Source organism: Loxodonta africana, chromosome 2 (assembly GCF_030014295.1).
Source record: "Loxodonta africana isolate mLoxAfr1 chromosome 2, mLoxAfr1.hap2, whole genome shotgun sequence".
In the NCBI taxonomy this organism is placed as follows: Eukaryota; Metazoa; Chordata; class Mammalia; order Proboscidea; family Elephantidae; genus Loxodonta; species Loxodonta africana.
Window position 1 is genome coordinate 118,155,958 of NC_087343.1, and position 22,118 is coordinate 118,178,075.

General features: G+C 36.5%; 1 protein-coding gene across 2 annotated transcripts in view; it reads right to left on the reverse strand.

Moving 5' to 3' along the window:
* Positions 1-22,118, reverse strand: part of PJA2 (praja ring finger ubiquitin ligase 2) — a 61,385-nt gene that overhangs the window by 13,104 nt on the left and 26,163 nt on the right. For both annotated transcript variants that reach the window (XM_003404735.4, XM_064274791.1), the window contains exons 5-7: positions 16,578-16,763; positions 10,410-10,595; positions 3,018-3,129 (exon numbers count right to left, since the gene is read on the reverse strand). In XM_003404735.4, coding sequence (XP_003404783.1) covers positions 3,018-3,129; positions 10,410-10,595; positions 16,578-16,763 — 484 coding nt within the window. The remainder of the gene's footprint in view (positions 1-3,017; positions 3,130-10,409; positions 10,596-16,577; positions 16,764-22,118) is intronic.

Genomic DNA, 22,118 nt, shown 5'->3' on the forward strand with positions numbered 1-22,118 from the left:
TTATGATTCCATTTTGTCAATGAGGAACCTGAAGTTTGGAGAGATTAAGTGAACTGGCCAAAGTCACTTAGCTTAACTGAATCTATGTACCTCAAAGTCTATGTTCTTAACCTCCATGTACCGCCTTCCAAGCACCTACACCTCAGTGTATAGGAGGTGCTCTTGTAAGTACATGAAGACTCTCCAAGGGGTCCACCGGCATGACAGTCTTAAGGGAATCAATTTCCGTATCCTTAACTTTCTTATGTAATCTTTCCTCAAACTGCTCTGCCTAAGAATCCACCTTCAGCCAAAGTATCACGCTGGTTCTCTGTCCCCACATTCCTCTTCATACTTTCTCCCACTCTATAAAATAGAAGCACACTTCTTACTCATGTCAAAGGGGCAATCTAAAATCCTGGGGTCAAACTGAACTCTAATGAGTGAATATCCAATTTTTTTAGGTGACTTCCATTTCTCTGTTTTCAAAAAAATTGAAGGACAACTTGTAAATGGTCTGTCAAATTGACATGATTTTTGGTAAATAATTCAGAAGAATTAAGTGACAATGCTATGACAGACTCCTTCCATCCCTATCAATTTATTTATGTGAATAAGGTTTCTCAAGCTCACATCCACAATGATGAAACACAGAAATAAAATTTATGCCTAACTGTGACTCATTCTAGGAATAAATAAAATTCATTCACAAAGTAATTGGGAGAGGGAGAAAAGCTTCTATCTCATTAAGTGGTACATTTCGAGTAAAATTTTACTTATCTTTATATAATTATCAAAATTTATAATTTGTTTTGATCAACTGGATATTATTAATTGTAACAACTCAATGTAAACCAATTTTTTTTAACATTTAAATTGCTGAACATAGCTTTACTGCAAACAAGTATGATAGGGTGAACAATACTACTTAGATTTACAGTAAAGAATTTTTCAAAATTTGTTTGGGAGTGAGTAAAAAGTTTTACCATTATTGTTTCAGAAAGTTAAAGATCTTAGATATTTTACCCTGTCTTTACTCAAATTTCAGATACCAATACAATATAAGGCAAATGGACAACGCCAATTATATTCACCAGTAGCCTGTATCTGAAAAGAAAGATCAGTCTACTAACGGAAAAATAACAGATAAATTAAAATAAGACTTATGTAGTAACGTTAAGTAGCCCAATAAGGACCAGTGCTGCTTGATAAACACACAAATAAACACAAAAAAAGCAGGTGGTTTGTCTTATTATTTGTTGTTGTTTCATTTAAATAATATTAGTTAAATCTAAAGGGAAAATCGTAAATTATGTTTCATTTTTCAAAATGACTAAATAAGTGCATAAAAAAAAACAAAAACAAAAACATAACTACGCCACCAGGATTTCCAAGTGCATACTAGACATGAAACATATCTTGATCAAATTCAAACAAAATGAAACAGAACACTAAAATTTGAGAAAGTCGTTAAACTGTGGAGAAGAGAGATGCTTAAAGCCATTAATCAGAGGCAGCAGGAGAGGTGTGTAAGAGTAACTTTGAAAGTGGCAGCATCACTGGGTTCCCTAATGGCAGAAGCCAACAATGTTTGGGACTGTAAGTTCCCTGAACATACTATGCCCTTTCTTGCCTCCTGTCTCTGTTCACTATGCCACTGCCTTTATCTAGCATGACTTTCCCTGATCAATCTCTCTGGCTGTTCTTGTAGGATGCCAATCAAATGTCACTTTCTCTGTTAGTAACAAGTAATAAAACTTTTAATTCTTAATACTTAAAAAAAAAAAAAAAGCCTCTATAATATTGCAGAAAATCATAAACCACTAGCATAATGGAAGAAACTGTTCAAACACTGTGAAACCAGGCCCTAGAAAAGAGGGATTCTATTGTGGTTACTCAAAATGTATTTGGCTCAAGGAAGTTAGTGATTCTTAATCTTTACATATAAAATTTCTGATGCAAGTTACCGCGCTGTACCAGTATTTTCCATGTGTCAGAATTTTGCAAAAGTCCCAAACATATCCTGTCTCATAATGCTCTTCTGTCTTTTTTCCTAATACACAGTATTTCTGCTACGGTTGCTTTGAGAAAGACATACACCATAAAGCATAATTGAGAGCAATGATTTCCACGACAGATTACTCAGAGGTAAAGAAGGCGATGCCAAAGGTCAGCTAACGTGTGCGTGTCTCTGCCTGCTCTACCTGCCCATCTACCGATGTAACTTACCAGTCTAGACTGGAGTTTCTAATCTCAGACAAGTTCCAGATAAAGTGTTACCATAATGCCCCTGAAAGCTCGTTCATTAATTTCTGCTCTTTCACCTTTGGTTCGTTCACCAGTTATGACCGTCCCCAGTTCCACTCTGGAATCACATCACCTTCTTCTAATGAAACCCACTAGTGTACACAAAATTTTCAAACATGAAAATGCTCGGGCTTTTTACCCTAGACAAATATAATTAAGAACAAGCTTTTCTCTTTTTGTTAAATAAGGAAGAGAAGGCAAGGCAAACTTTGACACCAAATATGCCGCATTTATTAGAGTGTGTATATTTGTGTGTGAGGAGAGAAGCATGAACTGCATTAGGCAGCAAGGCAGTATCTACAGATGACACAAAACGAAAGAAAGGAAGTGACTTGCAAAATATCCTTAGGGATCTTCCATTCATTTCACAAGTACACCTGTGTGTGTGTGTGTGTGTGTTGTGTGTGAATAAAATATTCAGACTCACATACCTTTATGATTCAACAGAGGAAAAGAATGTTATTTTCTAAATGTAGGTAAAACATTTTCCATTCTACAGTAAAAACTGGGAGATATTTCAGTTGTAGACAAATTGACAGGCCTCAAGAATAATTTATATATACTCACTAGGTGTAATCACTATTTGGTAATTATTATTAAATTGATCAAAAAACTATTTACCTTTAGACTTAAAAGTAGTTTAAAATCCCTTATAACATTTAATTTTTATCATTTTGTATCCTATCAACATATATACATACATTTATATGGACACAGAGTAACTAAAATACCTCCATAGCCTGGGCTAAGCGTTCTTCTAGTGCCATGTAGGTGAGGAACTGCGGGTCCACGTAAGAAATAGCTTCAGCAACACCTAGTCCATCTGCAAATCCATCAAACAGGCTGGAAAAAAAATACAACCATGATTTGGGAAATCTTTATGGCCAACACATTGTTATATTAACATACTGATAAGCCAATAAATATATTTTAAGCGGAAACCTTTAAACTGTTTTAACATAAACCCTGTGGGTGGGGGCAGGGGTAGCAGAAAGTTAAACTGCTAAGCGGCCCCTTCTAAAAGATAGCCAGACTCACTGCACAAAGTTTATGGGAAAATTTTATGTTTCTAGTTCCAGCTCCATGGACTGGTTAAGACTGAAATAAAGAGGACTTCCTCCTTCTTAGTTCTTTCTCATACATTTTCACTTCTGCTTATTTTAGTTTCCAATCAGAGTTCAGGTGATATTATGATAGTTATTGTACTTATTTTAATTCTATCATTAGTCAAAGCCTCTTTTTCTTCTCTCATCTTGTATTGCTTAATTACTTTGCGCTTTAAAATAATTAATTTTCTCAATGCCTCTCTCATTAATCTCTTCTACTCTTATAAGAACTAGGTCTCCTCCATTATTACTCAGCTTGAAAAACATTCAGCTCCTAGCTGCTTGTTCTTATTACCTTTTTCCTAAACAAAAACCGTTACGCCTTAATATGGTCCTAATGGCCTTTCCTCACCCTAGAAATAATTCTGCCAATGATTCCTGGAATATTAAGTGTTTCAAAAGTTGGAAACCTTAAATATGTTCTCAGTCCTCTTCTCTCTAATCTTGCCCCCTTGGGAGTGACATTCAAGCCCAATTCTTCAATTACCCTCTCTGCAGATAATTGCCAAATATCTGTCTGATTCCAAACTCCTCTTAAGCTCTTGTCCTACATTTTCTAATTGTAGGTGGAGCACCTTAAGTGGAAGTACCTCAAATTCAAGATCTCCAGAACTGAGCTTATTTTTCTATCTAAAGACAGAATATCTGACTTCTTCACTGCTACCAGAGTTTGACTATCATAGTCAGAAACATCCATAGTTACAACACAAGCTAGCTAAAAATAGTTTACTGCCATCATTGAAATTACAAACCTATTGCCAAGAGACACAGAAGTGATTCTCATGAACAATATATTACAGCTTAGCAGTTGGAACTCAGCAAATATCACATGAAACATAATATAAAAGAACAGACATTCTCATAAGAGTCACACATTTTAGAAATGGAATGAAGACTAAGAATTACTGAATCCAAACACATTTGCAGCACTGGGATCCTTCATGATCAGGGAGATACACTGCAAAGAGGGAGAGCCCTGGAGTCAGTCAGACACGGATTTAACTTCAAATTTAACTGAATCATAGTTAAAGAACTGGACATTTTTATTTAACTGTTTGTTTATCTATAAAACCAATTAAATGAGTAGATGCACACAGGTGCCTGGCACAGAGATGGAAGCATAGTATGATTCAAGAAATAGTACCATTTGCAAAACACACAGCTCTCTGGGGTGGTGCATTCCAGCCTGGGAGAGCCTTATCAGGAAGCTTACACGAAGGAAGTATTCCTGCTTATAACGTCTACCCTGTTGCTCTAGTTCTGCCTGCTGGAGAAATACAAACTATGCCTACTTTCTCTTTGAGTTTTATCCCTTCAAGTGGTTGAAGTCATTCATCTCCCAATAATTCTCTTCTTCTCCAGGCTAAACAATCATAAACATTCAAAGCATGGTACCTGGTTGTAGTATGGCTACTGCAGAATAATCAGTTAATGATAAAAATTCTAATGTTATTCATCTGGCAACCACCACGGAAATAACTGATTCAGACAACATCCACGAATGGATGCTAAAACCAGTGAATTAAAGTTTGATGGTTTGAGATGAAGCAGGTCATTTACAGTCTCAAAGCATCTGCCCACAAGATGCCTACTGATTATTAAAGGAAAAATGGCAACTGTACAGTGAAGAAACCTGGAAGATCCCACCTTAATCAAGTGAGCAGATTTAACAGCCCCAGTGAGGGGAAAAATTGACATCATGTGCCTTCTGATATGTACAGAGAAGAACAAAACACCACTTCTGTGGTGTTCCTGCCAAAAATTCCTAACTCAAATCTAATCATTACATCAGACAAACCCAACCTCAGGGACATTCTACAAAATAAATGGCCTGTACTTTTCAAAAATACCAAGATCATGAAATACAAACAAAGACTGAGGAAATGTTCCAGATTAAAAGAGACCAAAGAAATATTAACGTAATGTAAGAAGTGATCCTGGATCAGACCAAAAAAAATTTTCTTTTGCTCCAAAGGCATTAGTGAGACAATTAAGGACACAGGAATAAGGTACTCTAGCATGTTCACTTCCTGGTTTTGACAACTGTACTTTGTTGTATAAGGGATGTCCTTATTTTCAGGAAATTCATCCTAGAATATTTATGAGCACAGGAGCATCATGCTTATAACTTATTTATAAATGCTCTGGGTACAGGGGTAAAAAACAGAGAAAGGAATGAGAGAATGATAATGCTAATGTGGTAAAATGTTAATATCCAGGGACTCTTAATGAGGAATATATGGGAATTCCTTGTATTTTCCAACTTTTCTATAAATCTGAAATTATTTCAAAATAAAGTTTTAAAAATTCTACTATTAAACTAAAGATACATCCACACAGTAATAATTTCTTATAAGCTTATTAGGTTAATAATTATAACCCCAATTTCTTATTGGAAGACAGAGAAGTAATTATGAAAAAATAAATAAATGGTAGAGCTGAGATTTGAACCACATCTGCCTAAATCCAAAACCCCTGTTTCTCCACATTACCTCCTACCACACAAAGCTATGAGATGTTCTCTTGGTATTTCATAACACCTCTGCGACTTCATCAAAACAAAGAAATTTTTGATACAAATTTCCTCCACTGTCCTTTAACCTAAAACAAGGAACCAAAAACCTTTAATTTTTTCCTAATGATGAAACTGAAAAAACGTATGCCAAATTTGGGTTTTAGAGACAAGAGCTGCTGCTATTTGCCATGCTTTTTCTTTTAGTTTTCAAAATTGCATGTTATTTTAATATGAAAATCCAGCCATGTTTTCCACCTTATCAACATTTAGCCACTGCCCCCCAAATAAAGAGTACCACATAAGCAAATAATAAGGTGCTGACATAACCTGGATAAAATTCAAAATAGCAACCTCCAAATATTTCTGCTTAAAATCAATGCTAAAATGCTCTCCATTACAAAAAAACTACTTTGAAGCTTCCCAAATTTGGGTAGAATTAACGTTTCTAAAACTTTAACATAACACGCACATCCAGAAAGACCGAGTGTAAATTAGAAACTAAAGACAAGAGTTTTTAAATTTCAGTTAAAATTATATTGACCACAGACTTATTCCTTCAAATTTTTATGTGGAACAACCTTTTTCAAAGGTTATTTGGAAACACATATAAAGAGCTTTAAAAATACCATATAGCTCAGTCATTTTACCTTTAGTAATCTGTTCTAAAAAAAAAATAGAAGTACAGAACAAGCTTTATGGGGGAAAAATAATTCGCAGTACTATTTCAATGGGGGAAATGATCAGTTAAATTTTAACGCATTAATTACAGAATGGAGAATCTACATGATAAAGGTACAAAACTATTTTCACAGACTTTTGAAAACATGCAACAGAAGAATATGCCTCATATGAAACCACAATTGCCTCCTAAACATGTAGTATAGATAGAACTAAATAGATGATTCTTTCATCTGCTTACTTACTTTGATGAATTACTTTGCATAATTGAGGGGGAAGGCTTCAAAATTAAGAGGGAGTGCAGTGAGAGGGTAAGGGGGAGAGGGAAGAAAGAAGGAAGCATCAAGATCAGTATAACCAGGGCTCAGATGAAGCCACGGATACTCCATAATGCTTGGGAAGCCAGAAAATGGGTTCTGGACAACGGGAATGTTCAAGGTAGAATTACAAATTGTTTGTGTGCTTATGACGAAACCCCACTTCTACTTCCACACAATGGTCGATAAAAGTCTGCTCTGCACACACAATTCTTTTCTCCATCTGGGGGAAAGGATGGAAGAGGGTAAAGAGGTTCTCAAGAAGATGCTCACTTTGGTGTCTGGGACAAATTGGAGAAGCACAAAGAAGTAGCTAATACACATAGAAAGAGAAAGTGAAGACAAAAAGGAGGCCTTGAAAACATAAGTTCAAGAAACCTGCAGAGATATCAAGATAAACAAATGAGTGTTTCTCAGCTTTATTTTTCTAAATTTTCTGTAATGGAATCATGTAACTTTCATTAAAAAAAAAGATAAATTCTCAAAAATATATTTGTGCAGAGACAACAGTAAGACCAGTAACATGTCATTTCTATTTCCAGAAAAAAAAAAGATAAATTCTCAAAAATATATTTGTGCAGAGACAACAGTAAGACCAGTAACATGTCATTTTTATTTCCAGAAAAAGGAAGATGGAACAAATATCCTTTCTCCATCTCAAGAGTTAGCTGCTTCCAATGAACTACTGCACCCTTGAAAGGTAAATCCAACTTACCAACCAAAACAGATAAATGGTGAACATTATATCATGAAAATTAACAATTCTAAAATCCAGTGCATTTATATGCTTTTACTTGCAGCCCACTATTCTTGGTCAAGGAGGCCTGGTGATGAAGTGGTTAAAGCGCCTGGCTGCTAACCAAAAGGTCTGTGGCTTAAACCCATTAGCTGCTCCATAGGAGAAAGATGTGGTGGTCTGCTTCCATAGATTACGTTGCACCCTTGGAAACCCTACGGGGCAGTTCTACTCTGTCCTGTGGGGTCACTGTGAGTCAGAATCAACTCGACGGCAACAGGTTTGGCTTTTGGTATTCATTGTCAGTACAAATTTAATACTTTCAACATCTCCGGGAAGGTACAATTTATATCTTCCAAATTTTAAACACGGAGAAGGACAATAAGGAAATCTATAGCCTTATGATTCCTCTGATTCAATCACAAATTTGAAATTCTTCAAAAGGTATTCACTAAGGACCCCCCTTTTTTAAAAAAAAAAAAGCTATGCTAAGTGCTCTTTGCACATGTGCAAACAGCTGGAGATGGAAAACCAAAAGGGAAGAACACGCTCAGCATTTCTCAAGCTGAAAGAACTGAAGAGAAAATTCAAGCCTCGGGTTGCAATAGTGAAGGATTCCATGGGGAAAATATTAAACGATGCAGGAAGCATCAAAAGAAGATGGAAGGAATGCACAGAGTCATTATACCAAAAAGAATTAGTCGATATTCAACCATTTCAAGAGGTGGCATATGATCAGGAACCGATGGTACTGAAGGAAGAAGTCCAAGCTGCTCTGAAGGCATTGGCGAAAAACAAGGCTCCAGGAATATCAATTGAGATGTTTCAACAAACAGATGCAGCACTGGAGGTGCTCACTCGTCTATGCCAAGAAATATGGAAGACAGCTTCCTGGCCAACTGACTGGAACAGATCCATATTTATGCCTATTCCCAAGAAAGGTGATCCAACTGAATGTGGAAATTATAGAACAATATCATTAATATCACATGCAAGCAAAATTTTGCTGAAGATATTCAAAAACGCCTGCAGCAGTATATCGACAGGGAACTACCAGAAATTCAGGCCGGTTTCAGAAGATGACGTGGAACCAGGGATATCATTGCTGATGTCAGATGGATCCTGGCTGAAAGCAGAGAATACCAGAAGGATGTTTATCTGTGTTTTATTGATCATGCAAAGGTATTCGACTGTTTGGATCATAACAAACTATGGATAACACTGCGAAGAATGGGAATTCCAGAACACTTAATTGTGCTCTTGAGGAACCTCTACATAGATCAAGAGGCAGTTGTTTGACCAGAACAAGGGGATACTGATTGGTTTAAAGTCAGGAAAGGTATGCGTTAGGGTTGTATTCTTTCACCATACCTATTCAATCTGTGTGCTGAGCAAATAATCCGAGAAGCTGGACTATATGAAGAAGAACGGGGCATCAGGATTGGAGGAAGACTCATTAACAACCTGCGTTATGCAGATGATAGAACCTTGCTTGCTCAAAGTGAAGAGGACTTGAAGCACTTACTACTGAAGATCAAAGGCCCCAGCCTTCAGTATGGATTACACCTCAACATAAGAAAACAAAAATTCTCACAACTGGACCAATGAGCAACATCATGATAAACAGAGAAAAGATTGAAGTTTCGTCAAGGATTTCACTTTACTTGGATCCACAATCAACAGCCATGGAAGCAGCAGTCAAGAAATCAAAGGACACATTGCATAAGGGCAAATCTGCTGCATTGAAGAGCAAAGATGTCACCCTGAAGACTAAGGTGCGCCTGACTCAGGCCATGGTATTTTCAATCACATCATATGCATGTGAAAGCTGGACACCGAATAAGGAAGATCGAGGAAGAGTTGACGCCTTTGAATTGTAGTGTTGGCAAAGAATATTGAATATACCATGGACTGCCAAAAGAACGAACAAATCTGTCTTGGAGGAAGTGTGGCCAGAATGCTCCTTAGAGGCAAGGATGGTGAGACTGCGTCTTACATACTCTGGACATGTTGTCAGGAGGGATCAGTCCCTGGAGAAGGACATCATGCTTGGCAGAGTACAGGGTCAGCGGAAAAGAGGAAGACCGTCAACAAGGCGGATTGACACAGTGGCTGCAGCAATGACCTCAAGCATAACAACAACTGTAAGGATGGCTCAGGACCGGGCAGTGTTTCGTTCTGTTCTGCATAGGGTCGCTATGAGTTGGAACTGACTCAACGGCACTTAACAACAACAACATGCTAAGTGCTAGAGGGCATACAAAGCTAAATAAGTTAGGAACACAAAACCATGAGCGCATAACTAAGTAGGATATAAGATAAGCTCTAAGGATGATCAGGTCCCTGGGTGGCACAAATGATTTGCAGTTGATAACTAACCTAAAGGTTGGCAGTTCGAACCCACCCAGAGGCACTATGAAAGAAAGGCCCAGAGGTATGTTTCTGTAAAGAGTACAGCCAAGAAAGCCCCTGGAGCAGTTCTACTCTGTAACATATGGAGTCTCTGAACCGAACTGACTTGATGGCAACAGGTTTTTTCTTTTTGTTTGTTTCAAGAAAGCTAAAGGTCAAAAAAGGAAGAAGCTGCTGACTAGAAGAAGGAGGAAAGAGTCCATTTAGGAAGTGACATATGAAATGAGTTTTGAAGGACAGGATGACTCAAACGGAAGAGAAAATCAGAATACTTCTTAGCTATGAGAATCAATTTTCTTAGAATCAAACAAATTCTATTCGGTAACAATTAAGCATAATAGTAACACTGTTACACATACCTCCAGTCCACATCTAAGTCTTCACTTACACTGGAGTCATCCTCAAGGTTATTGTTACCATCCAACATGAAAGCTTCCGGTTGTGCAAATTCATTGGCAGGCTCATTTCCCTCATCACTGCTGCTTTCGTTTACTTCATTGTACTGTAACCAAGGAATTTCTCCCTCTTCCAAGGATGTCTGTTCCCTAATACAGAAATTTTAAAGGAAGAAACATTTTTAAAACACATCATAGAACTGTCCTTTAAAGTATTCTATTTAGTGTGCAAGTGAACTCTTTATTCCTTGAGTTCTATGCTGTAGGTACTTAAACAATTTAAAAAAATTATTTTCTTAACTGCACTATTTACAAAAATACAAAAGAAGCATATTTATCATTGAGTTATATGCGCATAGAAAGAGTTCCTCATTGCATAGGAATCTATTTATTTGATTTAAGAATTATCTGTTGGTGTTGTTGGCTGTCCCTGAATCAGTTCCAATTCACAGCGAGCCCCTGTACAACAAAAGGAAACACTGCCCAGGCCTGCGCCATCCTCACAATAAGCAACACTGCCCAGGCCTGTGCCATCCTCACAATAAGCAACACTGCCCAGGCCTGCGCCATCATCACAATAAGCAACACTGCCCAGGCCTGCGCCATCCTCACAATAAGAAACACTGCCCAGGCCTGCGCCATCCTCACAATAAGAAACACTGCCCAGGCCTGTGCCATCCTCACAATAAGCAACACTGCCCAGGCCTGCGCCATCCTCACAATAAGCAACACTGCCCAGGCCTGCGCCATCCTCACAATAAGAAACACTGCCCAGGCCTGTGCCATCCTCACAATAAGAAACACTGCCCAGGCCTGTGCCATCCTCACAATAAGAAACACTGCCCAGGCCTGCGCCATCCTCACAATAAGAAACACTGCCCAGGCCTGTGCCATCCTCACAATAAGCAACACTGCCCAGGCCTGCGCCATCCTCACAATAAGAAACACTGCCCAGGCCTGCGCCATCCTCACAATAAGAAACACTGCCCAGGCCTGCGCCATCGTCACAATAAGCAACACTGCCCAGGCCTGTGCCATCCTCACAATAAGCAACACTGCCCAGGCCTGTGCCATCCTCACAATAAGCAACACTGCCCAGTCCTGCACCATCCTCACAATCACTGCTATGTTTGATTCCACTGTTGCAGCCACTGTGTCAATTCATCTTGCTGACACTCCACTTTACCAAGCATGATGTCCTTCTCCAGGAACTGGTCCCTCCCAATGATGTGCCCAAAGTACATGCGACTACATCTTGCCATCCTTGCTTCTAAGGAGCATTCTGGCTGTACCTCTTCCAAGACAGGTTTATTTGTTCTTCTGGCAGTCCACGGTATATTCAATATTCTTCACCAATACCATAATTTAAAGCCATCAATTCTTCCTTAGTCTGCCTTATTCACTGTCTAGCTTTCACATGCATATGGTGACTGAAAATACCATGGCTTCGGGTCAGGTGCACATTAGTACTCAAGGTGACATCTTTGCTTTTTAACACATTAAAGAGATCTTTTGTAGCAGAGTTACAAAATGCGATGTATCCATAATTTTGGGCCCCGGTAGCACAGTGGTTAAGAGCTCAGCTGCTAACCAAAAGGTTGGCAGTTCGAATCTACCAGCCAGTCTTTGGAAACTCCATGGGGCAGTTCTACTCTGTCCTATAGGGTCACTATGAGTTGGAACTGAACTGATGGCACCTATCAACAATAATAACTTTACATATCTAAACCCATAAACGTTTCCTTAAGTAATTTCAGGCCCTAAACTACAATACAGAATAACAGGTTTATAAGACTTAGTATCTACTATGGCCAGTCTAGGAAAAGCAGAGGAATTAGCATAATGAAATAAGCTACTTTTATTAAGGTTTTAATGTCTAATATATAAAGATAATGAATATTTTCCCTTCGTGTATCATAATTAAATCCAATGAAAATTTAAACTTGAATGGAATCAAAATACGAAATCAAATTAAAAACTCCCAAGCCCACGAATCTTTATGAAAGCACTCATCCCACTGTACTGGAACTCACCTCGTATCTGACTCACTTGTCTTCCCCACTCAACTGGGAGTGTCTCAGCGCTCTCTCTCACCCTTGCAGCCTTAACCCCTGTAACAGTGCTTGCCACACAAGAAGCACTCTAATGTATGTGTTACAAATGAAATAATAAATCCTTGTAAAACAGTCTCTTAAAAAACTGGAATAATTTAGAGAATAAGACTGGAATAGTCCTTGGAAATTTTTTCTGTTGTTTCTGAAGTACTCCTACAAAAAATACTTTACATTTCTTTTTTCTATTATATAGACATAAACAGTGACTCAGTTACTCAGTAACAGAAACTAAAATCAATAACATCCTGTGGGCGGCAGCATTAAAATTATCAAAATATATTCATATACTGATACTGAATATTAAAGAATTTTTTTAAAGTTTTTAAAATATGCTCTCGTACAATCATGCATCATGAGATTTTCTGAGAAATGAAGAAAATAAAAGGCAAAGAAAATCAACCCCCTGAAAATACTAAACGCTCTGATTTTACAAATCTGACTGGCTTCATTTAGCTAACAAATCAGAAATTTGGTTATCCACTATTTGCAGCACAGAATTCTAAATGTTTTAGTTATACCAAAACTTTAAAAGTCTGAGGCATTCATAAAATAACCTAGCTGTAAATCCTGTAAAGCATAATAAACACTCCTGATAAACTGATATTTAGATAACGGGTTTTCGTTTTATAACTTAAGACATATGTAAGCAGTACCAAACTTTAGGCATATGCTCATTTTAAGTAATTCTGATTGTATAGCAAATTTTTATGATTTTCAAATCCCTATCTCAGAGTAAAGGGAAGTAACTGAAATTTGAGTTAGAGCCCAAAAAGGCTTAAGAGGGAATTACTACTTACAAAATCAAGGGTACTGTTTCATGTCATCTAATCTCAAAGACAAAATCCAGGCATTTACATTAGAGAAATTCTTTATTCTAATAAGTGTAGGGTTGACTAATAGGAAAGCCAAGTATATTTATTAAATTTTTATAAAAAATGATTTTAAGAGTTATTTTAAAAAGTTTATAAAACAGTCATCAGAGCAGCTAGAAGTGCCAAAAGGAAACCACACGAACTTGATGAGGCTGATTTAATTTTAAATTCACAAATACAAATCTCAAATGGATGCTCAATACTGGGGAGAAATTATTCAGTGTTACCTAACACGTTTGCTGTTGAGCTCTCTGAAAGCCTATATCCTACCTTTTCTTATTTTCTTAAAATCTCTCAATTTACCTCCCTAACTCACAACATCTAATTAACGATGAGAACACCTCCTTGAGATCTTAACGTACACCTACCTGATTACTAATGAGGCTGAGCATCTTTTGATATTCTTGTTGTTGTTAGGTGCCGTTAAGTGGGTTCCAACTCATAGCGAACCCAAAATGAAATTTTGCCCAGTCCTGTGCCATCCTCACAACACTAGATATGTTTGAGCCCATTGTTGCACTCACTGTGTCAATCCATCTCACCGAAGGTCTTCCTCTTTTTTTGCTGACCCTCTGCTTTACTAAACACGATATCCTTCTTCAGGGATTGGTCCCTCCTGGTAACGTGTCCAAAGTTAAGTGAGACAAAGTCTCACCATCCTCACTTTTAAGGAACATTCTGGACATACTTCCTCCAAGACATATTTGTTTGTTCCTCTGGCAGTCCATAGTATAGTTAATATTCTTTGCCAAACCATAATTCAAATGCGCCAATTTTTCGGTCTTCCTTTTCCACTGTCTAACTCTCCCATACATGTGAGGCAGCTGAAAATACCATGGCTTGGGTCAGGTGCACCTTATTCATCAAAGTAACATCTTTGCTTTTTAAGATTTTAAAGAGGCCTTTTGCAGCAGATTTGCCCAATGCAATATGTCATTTGATTTCTTGACTGCTGCTTCTATGGGCGTTGATTATTGATACAAGTAAAATGAAATCCTTGACAACTTCAATATTTTCCCTGTTTATCATGATGCTGTTTATTAGTCCAGCTGTGAGGGTTTTTGTTTTCTTTATGTTGAGATGTAATCATACTGAAGGCTGCAGTTTTTGATCTTCATCAGTATGTGCTTCAAGTTGTAATTTTGTAATTATGATATTCTTATCACCCACAAAATTATCTGCTCAAATGTTCTGATCATTTTCTAATTGGATTGTCCCTTTTCTTACTGATTTGATTTGTAGGAGTTCTTTATACATTCTGCATATTAATACTTTATATTCTATAAATTTGTTCTCCTAGTTTGTTTCCTTTCATATCTTTTTGCCTTTTACTGTTTTCCCACCATGCCATGCTGACTAAGGGCTCCATTATAATGGCATATGGCAATGGTGCTAGTGAGCATTCTTGTCTTGTCCTTCATTTTATGTGGAAAAACTTTTAATGATTATTTATTGAGAATTATTGATGGGGGGTAAATATCTTTTATCGGGTCAAAGAAGTTCCATTCTAATGCTAGTTTTTGAGTTTTTGTCATGATGAGGCACTGATTATTACTAAGTAAATTTTTTTCTGCATCAAAAGAATCATATGGATTTTCTCCTGTGTTCTGCTAATGTGGTGACATTTATAGATTTTCTATGTGAAACTACCTTTGCATTTCTAGAATAAACTGAGATTGGTAATTTTTATCTTTTTCTAAATACACTTATAAATTCAGATTTCCAACAATTTTATTAAGATCTTCATGAATGAATGAAATTGGCTTATAATTTTCTTCACATATTCCCTTCACCTATTTGGGAATTAGGGTTATACTGGCATATAAGATGATCTGGGGAAACAGTTCCTTTTTTTAGTCTCTGGAAGACTGTATATAAGATTGATCTGTTCCTTGGAAGTTTAGTTTAAGAGAATTTAGCTCTGAAATCACCCAGATCAATTGTTCCCTCCACAGGAAGATTTTTAACCAATGATTATATATATATATATATATATATATATATATATATATATATATATATATATATATGTAATGGTTATAGGACTGTTCAGGCTTTCTATTTCTTCTTGAATGAGTTTTAGTAAATTCTATTTTCCTAAAAATTTATCAATTTGTTCTGTATTTTCAAATCTACAGGCATAAAGTTTATAGTATTCTTTTTTAGTCTATTTAATCTTTACTGAATTTGTAGTTGAATCCACTTTGTATTTCAATATTATTTGTCATCGTAAATACTGTCACTTTTTATAAATAACGTTTTGTTGAATATAGTCACACTTATTTGTCTACCTATTGTCTAAGGCTGTTTTTAGGGAACAGCAGTAGCTTTGAGTAGGTAGAACAAAAACTGGCCCACAAAGCAAAAATATTTACCCTCTGGCCCTTCATAGTACAGGTTTGGCAATTCCAACTACAGCATTCCCATTAAAGTTGGGAAAACCCAATGGTGTCTACCATCAGTCAGTCATATTTAACATTGTTCTGGAGATATTATCTAATGGAAGTAGATAAGAATATTAAAATTTCAATTTTTGCAACTACGTGCTTCCAGTTCTGTGAAAAGAATCGCTTATTTCCCTCTTGAGGCCGCCCTTTCTCCCTTGCCATTACCTCCAGTGGACAGCAATGGCAGCTCTAGTTAATTCATGCTTAACCAAAATCACTTTTTAAATGCCCAAATTTTCTTAATAAAGCAAAGCAGGAACATGCATTGCATCTCAACAGAAGATTCTGACATTATCAGTATTTTCAATTTAATTTTTCGTTTTTAAATATCAAAAGCATAATGGAAAAATCAGTAGCATTATTAACAGGCTATTGGTATTACAGCTTGAGCCCTGGTGACTCAGTGGTTAAGTGCCTAGCTGCTAACCAAAACGTCAGCTGTTCAAACCCACCAGCTGCTCTGCGGGACAAAGATGTGGCAGCCTGCATCTGTAAAGATTTACAGTCTTGGAAGCCTATGGGGCAGTTCTACTCAGTCCTATAGGGTCACTATGAGTTGGAATTGACTCAGTGGCCATGGGTACTGGTATTAGAGTATGTAAATGCAATTAATAGTATACCTAACAGTTAAATATGACGTATATGTAAACTATCTTTTGACAACACACATAACACAATAAAGCTCATGGTTAAACATACCCTTCCTGAAGAGATAATTCTTGGTTTTCTTCTTCAGGGCCACTACTATCACTGTGTAGTTCGGGTTCATTCTCATCTTTTCCTGGCAGAGTCTCCCAGCTTTCATCACTTGAGGACTGATCTTTCTCTGTACCGGAAAACCGATGAGGCAAAGAAGCAGACCATTCCCCATCACTGCATTCTGAGCTGCAAATTTACATGAATAAAATAAACCATCCTCACATGTTCAGTTATTTCCATCATTAGAAAAGTTAACCAGGTATCATAATATTCAGTGGATTGCTGATGTCACACATGCTTCAGCAGATGTCAATTCAATTTTAAAAAAACAAATCAATTCAGCAGAATGTAACTTTTCCAAATGAATATGGCATATGGTAAGTTAGGAAATACATCACTTATTTTTTAATTTCACTAAATTATATAATTCCACGGTACCAGCGTAGAGGCTCTTCATATTTTACATATTTCTAAGTAAATTTTAAATAGTTTGATAATCATAAATTAACTATTAACCTACAATAAATAACACAGCACTCATTTGACCTGACTATAACAACTCTTTCTAATTACATATTGACAAATAGTGACATATTTTCTACAAATAAATTTTCACTACTGGCATACTTTAAAAAGCTTTTTTTTCCTTTCTTTTTCACAAAAACTTTTAAAAGGATTAGTCTATGTTTAAAAAGGAAGAGGGATTCAAATTCATGAAAAGCAGCACTGATAAATCTTCACTAAAACCCTCAGGTAGGCCCATGAACAGAAAATAAGTTTCAGTTCAAGAGAATATTTGGATAACAAATCAAAAGGTATTATAAAAAATTAATAAAGACCCTTAGAAAATTCCTCTTAGTTATGTTTAAGTAACTACTTTTAAGTCTTTAAAGAAGTAGTCATCTTACATTACCAAAGGCTGAAGTATTACTTATCAACATTGAAAATAAGTCTTACTTAAGCACTCCTCACAGACGTAACATTATTCTGATCAAGAATCCCCTTAAAGAAAGATTAATCCAAAGGACTAATGGATCACATCTACCATGGCCTCCACCAGACTGAGTTCAGTACATCTAGATGGTGCCCAGCTACCACTACCGACTGCTCTGACAGGGATCACAATAGAGGGTTCCAGACAGAGCTGGAGGAAAATGCAGAACAGAATTCTAACTCAAAAAGAAAGACCAGACTTGCTGGCCTGACAGAAAATAGAGAAACCCTGAGAGTATGTCCCCCTGGACACCCTTTCAGCTCAATAATGAGGTCATTCTTGAGGTTCACCCTTCAGCCAAAGATTGGACCAGCCCATGAAACAAAATGAGACTAAAGGGGCACACCAGCCCTGGGGCAAGGACTAAAAGGCAGGAGGATACTGGAAAGCTGGTAATAGGGAGCCTAAAGTTGAAAAGGGAGAGTGTTGACATGTTGTGGGGCTGTTAACCAATGTCATAAAATAATATGCGTACTAACTGTGTAATGAGAAACTAGTTCTGTAAACCTTCATCCAAATAATAAAAAAAAAGAATCCCTTTAAAGATTTTTCTTTGTGCACCATACTTTTGTGAAAATCAAAAATAATGAATCTTAGTTTATGTTTTTTAAAAGTAACAACTGGTAGGAAATTAGTTTCTACCTTCTTTAAAAAAAAAAACAAACCCGCTGCTGTTGAGTTGATTTCAACTGATGATGACCCCATGTGTTACTGATTAGAACACTGCTCTATAGGGTTTTCTTGGCTGTAATCTTTACAAAAGGAGACAGATAGGCCTTTCTTCCATGGCCCTGCTGGATGGATTTGAACCACCAACCTTTGGGTTAGTAGTCAAGCACAAACTATTTGTGTCATCCAGGGATCTAATTCTTATTAATACCTAGACTAGTTACTTCCCCCTTCCATAGGCAGATGAACCCAAGAAATAAACATGTTATTAACAAACAGTAGCATCTGAGTTCTGAGAGATTAGAAGAAGCAAAAAAATAAAACTAACTTCCAATTTTCAGTAAACAACAGGAAGCAGGGCTCTAACACCCTAAAGAAGGAATACAATATAGCCCAGGCTTAGCAAATAAATGGTGTTCTTTTAGCTGGGTATGAGCCAAAGTTGCTAACATTGTGTAAAATTTTCTGTTACCCAAAGAATAAACCAAGATCAAATAAACAATTTTTAGACTTACATCAGTGCCAAAATCTAACAGAAAACAGTTTTAAAACAGTAGTTATGTGTCCCTGACTACAAAACTTCTTATTTATTAAAGGTAAATTGTTGGTGATATCGTTAGTTGCTACTGAGTTGATTCCAACTCATGGCAACTCCCTGTGTGCAAAGTAGAACTTCTCCATAGTGTTTTCACAGCTGTGACCTATTGGAAGCAGATCTCGGGGCCTTACTTCCAAGGCACCTCTGGGTGGGTTGAAACCGCCAACCTTCGGGCTAATAGTTGAGTGCTTAAATGTCTGTGCCACCAAGGGGCTCCAAAAGCTAAATTACCAACACTAAGTTTGATAAGTGTTTAAAATTCAGGGTATCTTTATTAATTTGTGGCAATTTTAACATATGCCTGCTTAATGTAGTTAATAAGGCACAGAGGATTAGGCTATTTGAATTGTGCTGCCATTTACAACTTTCAGGTCTTTTCCCTTAATATCAAGATATTGTAATCACTTTAACTTCATAGCATGCCTAAGGAACAAACCCATTTATCCCTAATTTACTCCTTTTAAGTGTCCATGAACTTGGAAACAAGATAAAAAAGGTGTGTTAAAATGTTAGAGCATGTGTTCTAAGATATTCGTTTGACTGTTCATAGATGTTTTATCTCTTGGTGGTAGAGGGGATGTCAGAGGAGCTCTTTATTCATGGCTCTGAGCTAAGTTAACAGGAGAGGAAAGGAGCTGTGATTCGGCATCACGAAGATTATCTGTGCATTTTGTCTTCCCCACTAGGCTGGCGCACCACAGGAACGGGGACCATTATTATTTATTTGCATTTTCAGAACACCTAGAACAAAGTCTAGCACTTAAGAGGATTTCAGTCAGTCCTTTGCGAATACATCAAATTAAAGTTAGCATTTCTTTTACTCTCCCCCAAAAATATCAGTAAAAAAAAGTTGTTCCAAAGTTTTTACCTTAAGTTTTTTTTTTTTTTTTTAACTTTTAAGCAAAGTTAAGTATGAAGGAAGGAAAAACTCTTATTAAAGAAACCTTAAGTGTTATAAGAAATGATCAGTAGATGGCATGCCTCTCTTTAGAACAGTTAGGCCAAGGTTAAAATGTGCCGGCATTGCTGTAAGGTTTTTCTAAACCCAAGCTCTTGCTCTCGAACAGTTATTAAAGTTCTCAGGGTATATTTCAAAAGAGCGGGGTGTTAACCTTAGCTCTCTGGTTTAATTATATGCTGCCTATTAAAATTCCCCTCACAGTTCTAATTTAATAAGGTGGGGTTCAGTTCTGTCAAACAGCTTAGAGCAATGCTACCAGCTAAAATACTTACCCCACAGAGTGTAATGTTTCAGACATGATTAAGTGATCATTTAAGAATTTTTCTAGCAAGGCAATAGGCATTTATTAAAACACTTTTCTTCTTATAAAGAATACATAACTTTTGCTTTAAAAAACAGTCAAAATTCTTATATCTAAAAATGTTATGGTGACTTTTAGCGATGTTCCTGTTAAGTTCTATTCGTAGCTATTCCAATACAAACATGACAAGAAAATTTTTCAAGTATATCACCTTAAATTTTACAAAGTACAGAAAACAACTTAAAAAAATCTCAGAGACTCAAATTAAGCAGAAGCTATTTCTATTTTCATTCTCAAGAACTTAATGGTAGATTCACTGTGTTTCCCCATTTCTCTCATCTGCCAGCATCAAAATAGAGCAGGACTACAAAGCAACATCAGGTAGACGAACAAATGGCAAATTGAAACTAAGTAAGAGTGTACAGCTATTAAATTTCAACCTTCAGCTGGCACCATATTAAAGGCACTCTGGCAACTGTAATACTTAGCAGACAGTTAGGGTAGTAACAGTAGCACAGAAATAGAATTACTCCTCAAAATTGTATAGGCCATTGAAAGGAGGACTTAAAATATATACCTTAAGGCTTATACATGCAAATATAAATAGATTCTAGGTAGAACCATTATCCTTCAGAGCTTATTCTGTGATAAGATTAAAAAAAAAAAATCCTAAGTGTTTCTGGCAATTTAATGTGTCTTAACAAAAGCTTTAGGTTTCATCATTGAGTCTGCCCAACTACGGGTTCTGTAAATCAATATACTGCTAACAAGGTGAAAAGAAAAAAAAAAAAAATTCTATTAACCACGATTTACCAATACGTATATTGTACTTGTAAAAAAAAAAATCTATTACTGTTCAGAATACTGACATTTCACTTAAAAAAAAAAATTACAAATAAATACATCCTATAACCACTAAAAGTCCAGAATCATTCTCAGGTAAAGAAAACACTTCTACCAATGACAAAATATCAGTTTAAAAAACCTGGATGGAGTCAAGAAAACTACCCTTTCTCTTGGGGTTGACAAACAACATAAGATCTCATCTACTTCATTACGCAACATTACACCTGACTACAAAAAGGCAAACAAAAGTAAGAGGTTTTTATTTTTGGTTAGTGTGTCCACAATGATGAAGGCATAGTCAAAGTAAATAATTTTCTTTAAAAAATCAAAACTGTAAGTGCGTGTGTGGGGTTAGGAGGAGGCGGGGGGGGGGACCTAACAACAATATACTTCAAAAAGATATCTAAAACTCTATGAGCTTTCCTGATTTTTTTAAATGGTAACATAAAAACCAAAAAACCAAACCCATTGCTGTCGAGTCAATTCCAACTCATAGCGACCCAGTAGGACAGAGTAGAACTGCCCTATAAGGCTTCCAAGGAGCGCCTGGTGGATTTGAACGGCTGACCTCTTGGTTAGCAGCCGTAGTACTTAACCACTAAGGCACCAGGGTTTCCAATGGTAACACAGAAGTATAATAATAGAGTTTACAATTCAATCCAAAAATCTTAGGGCTGAACGTGTTTTAGAACTAAAAATTTTTTTCCCTAGATTAAAATATTACTTAACAACCTCCAATGGGGTCTGGGCCAGCACCCAATAATCAAATACATTCATATTTCTGGAGCAAAATATATGAATACTTGAAACAGCAGCCTCATTTTAGTTCAGATCCAAGCTTGCCATTAAGTAAGTTAACATCAGGTCAGGTTTTGTTGCCAGTTTCTACTTTCAGAACATTCTGCTTTTTGCATCAAAGACTGTGGGTCTTAACTGAAAAAAAGAGAAATAAGCTAGGCAAAGTTCCTAGCTAATATTACCCTTAGCTTAAAATACAGTACATTATATAAATATTGTCTGCTCTCTCTTGAAGTTTATAAACTTTTAGATAATACTAAAAATTATATTTCAATTGTTTTCTATAATATGTTATATATACTATATTACAATAGAATTCATGTCTAAAGAATATTAAATATTTGAATTAATTTTATGACATGAAATAAAATACA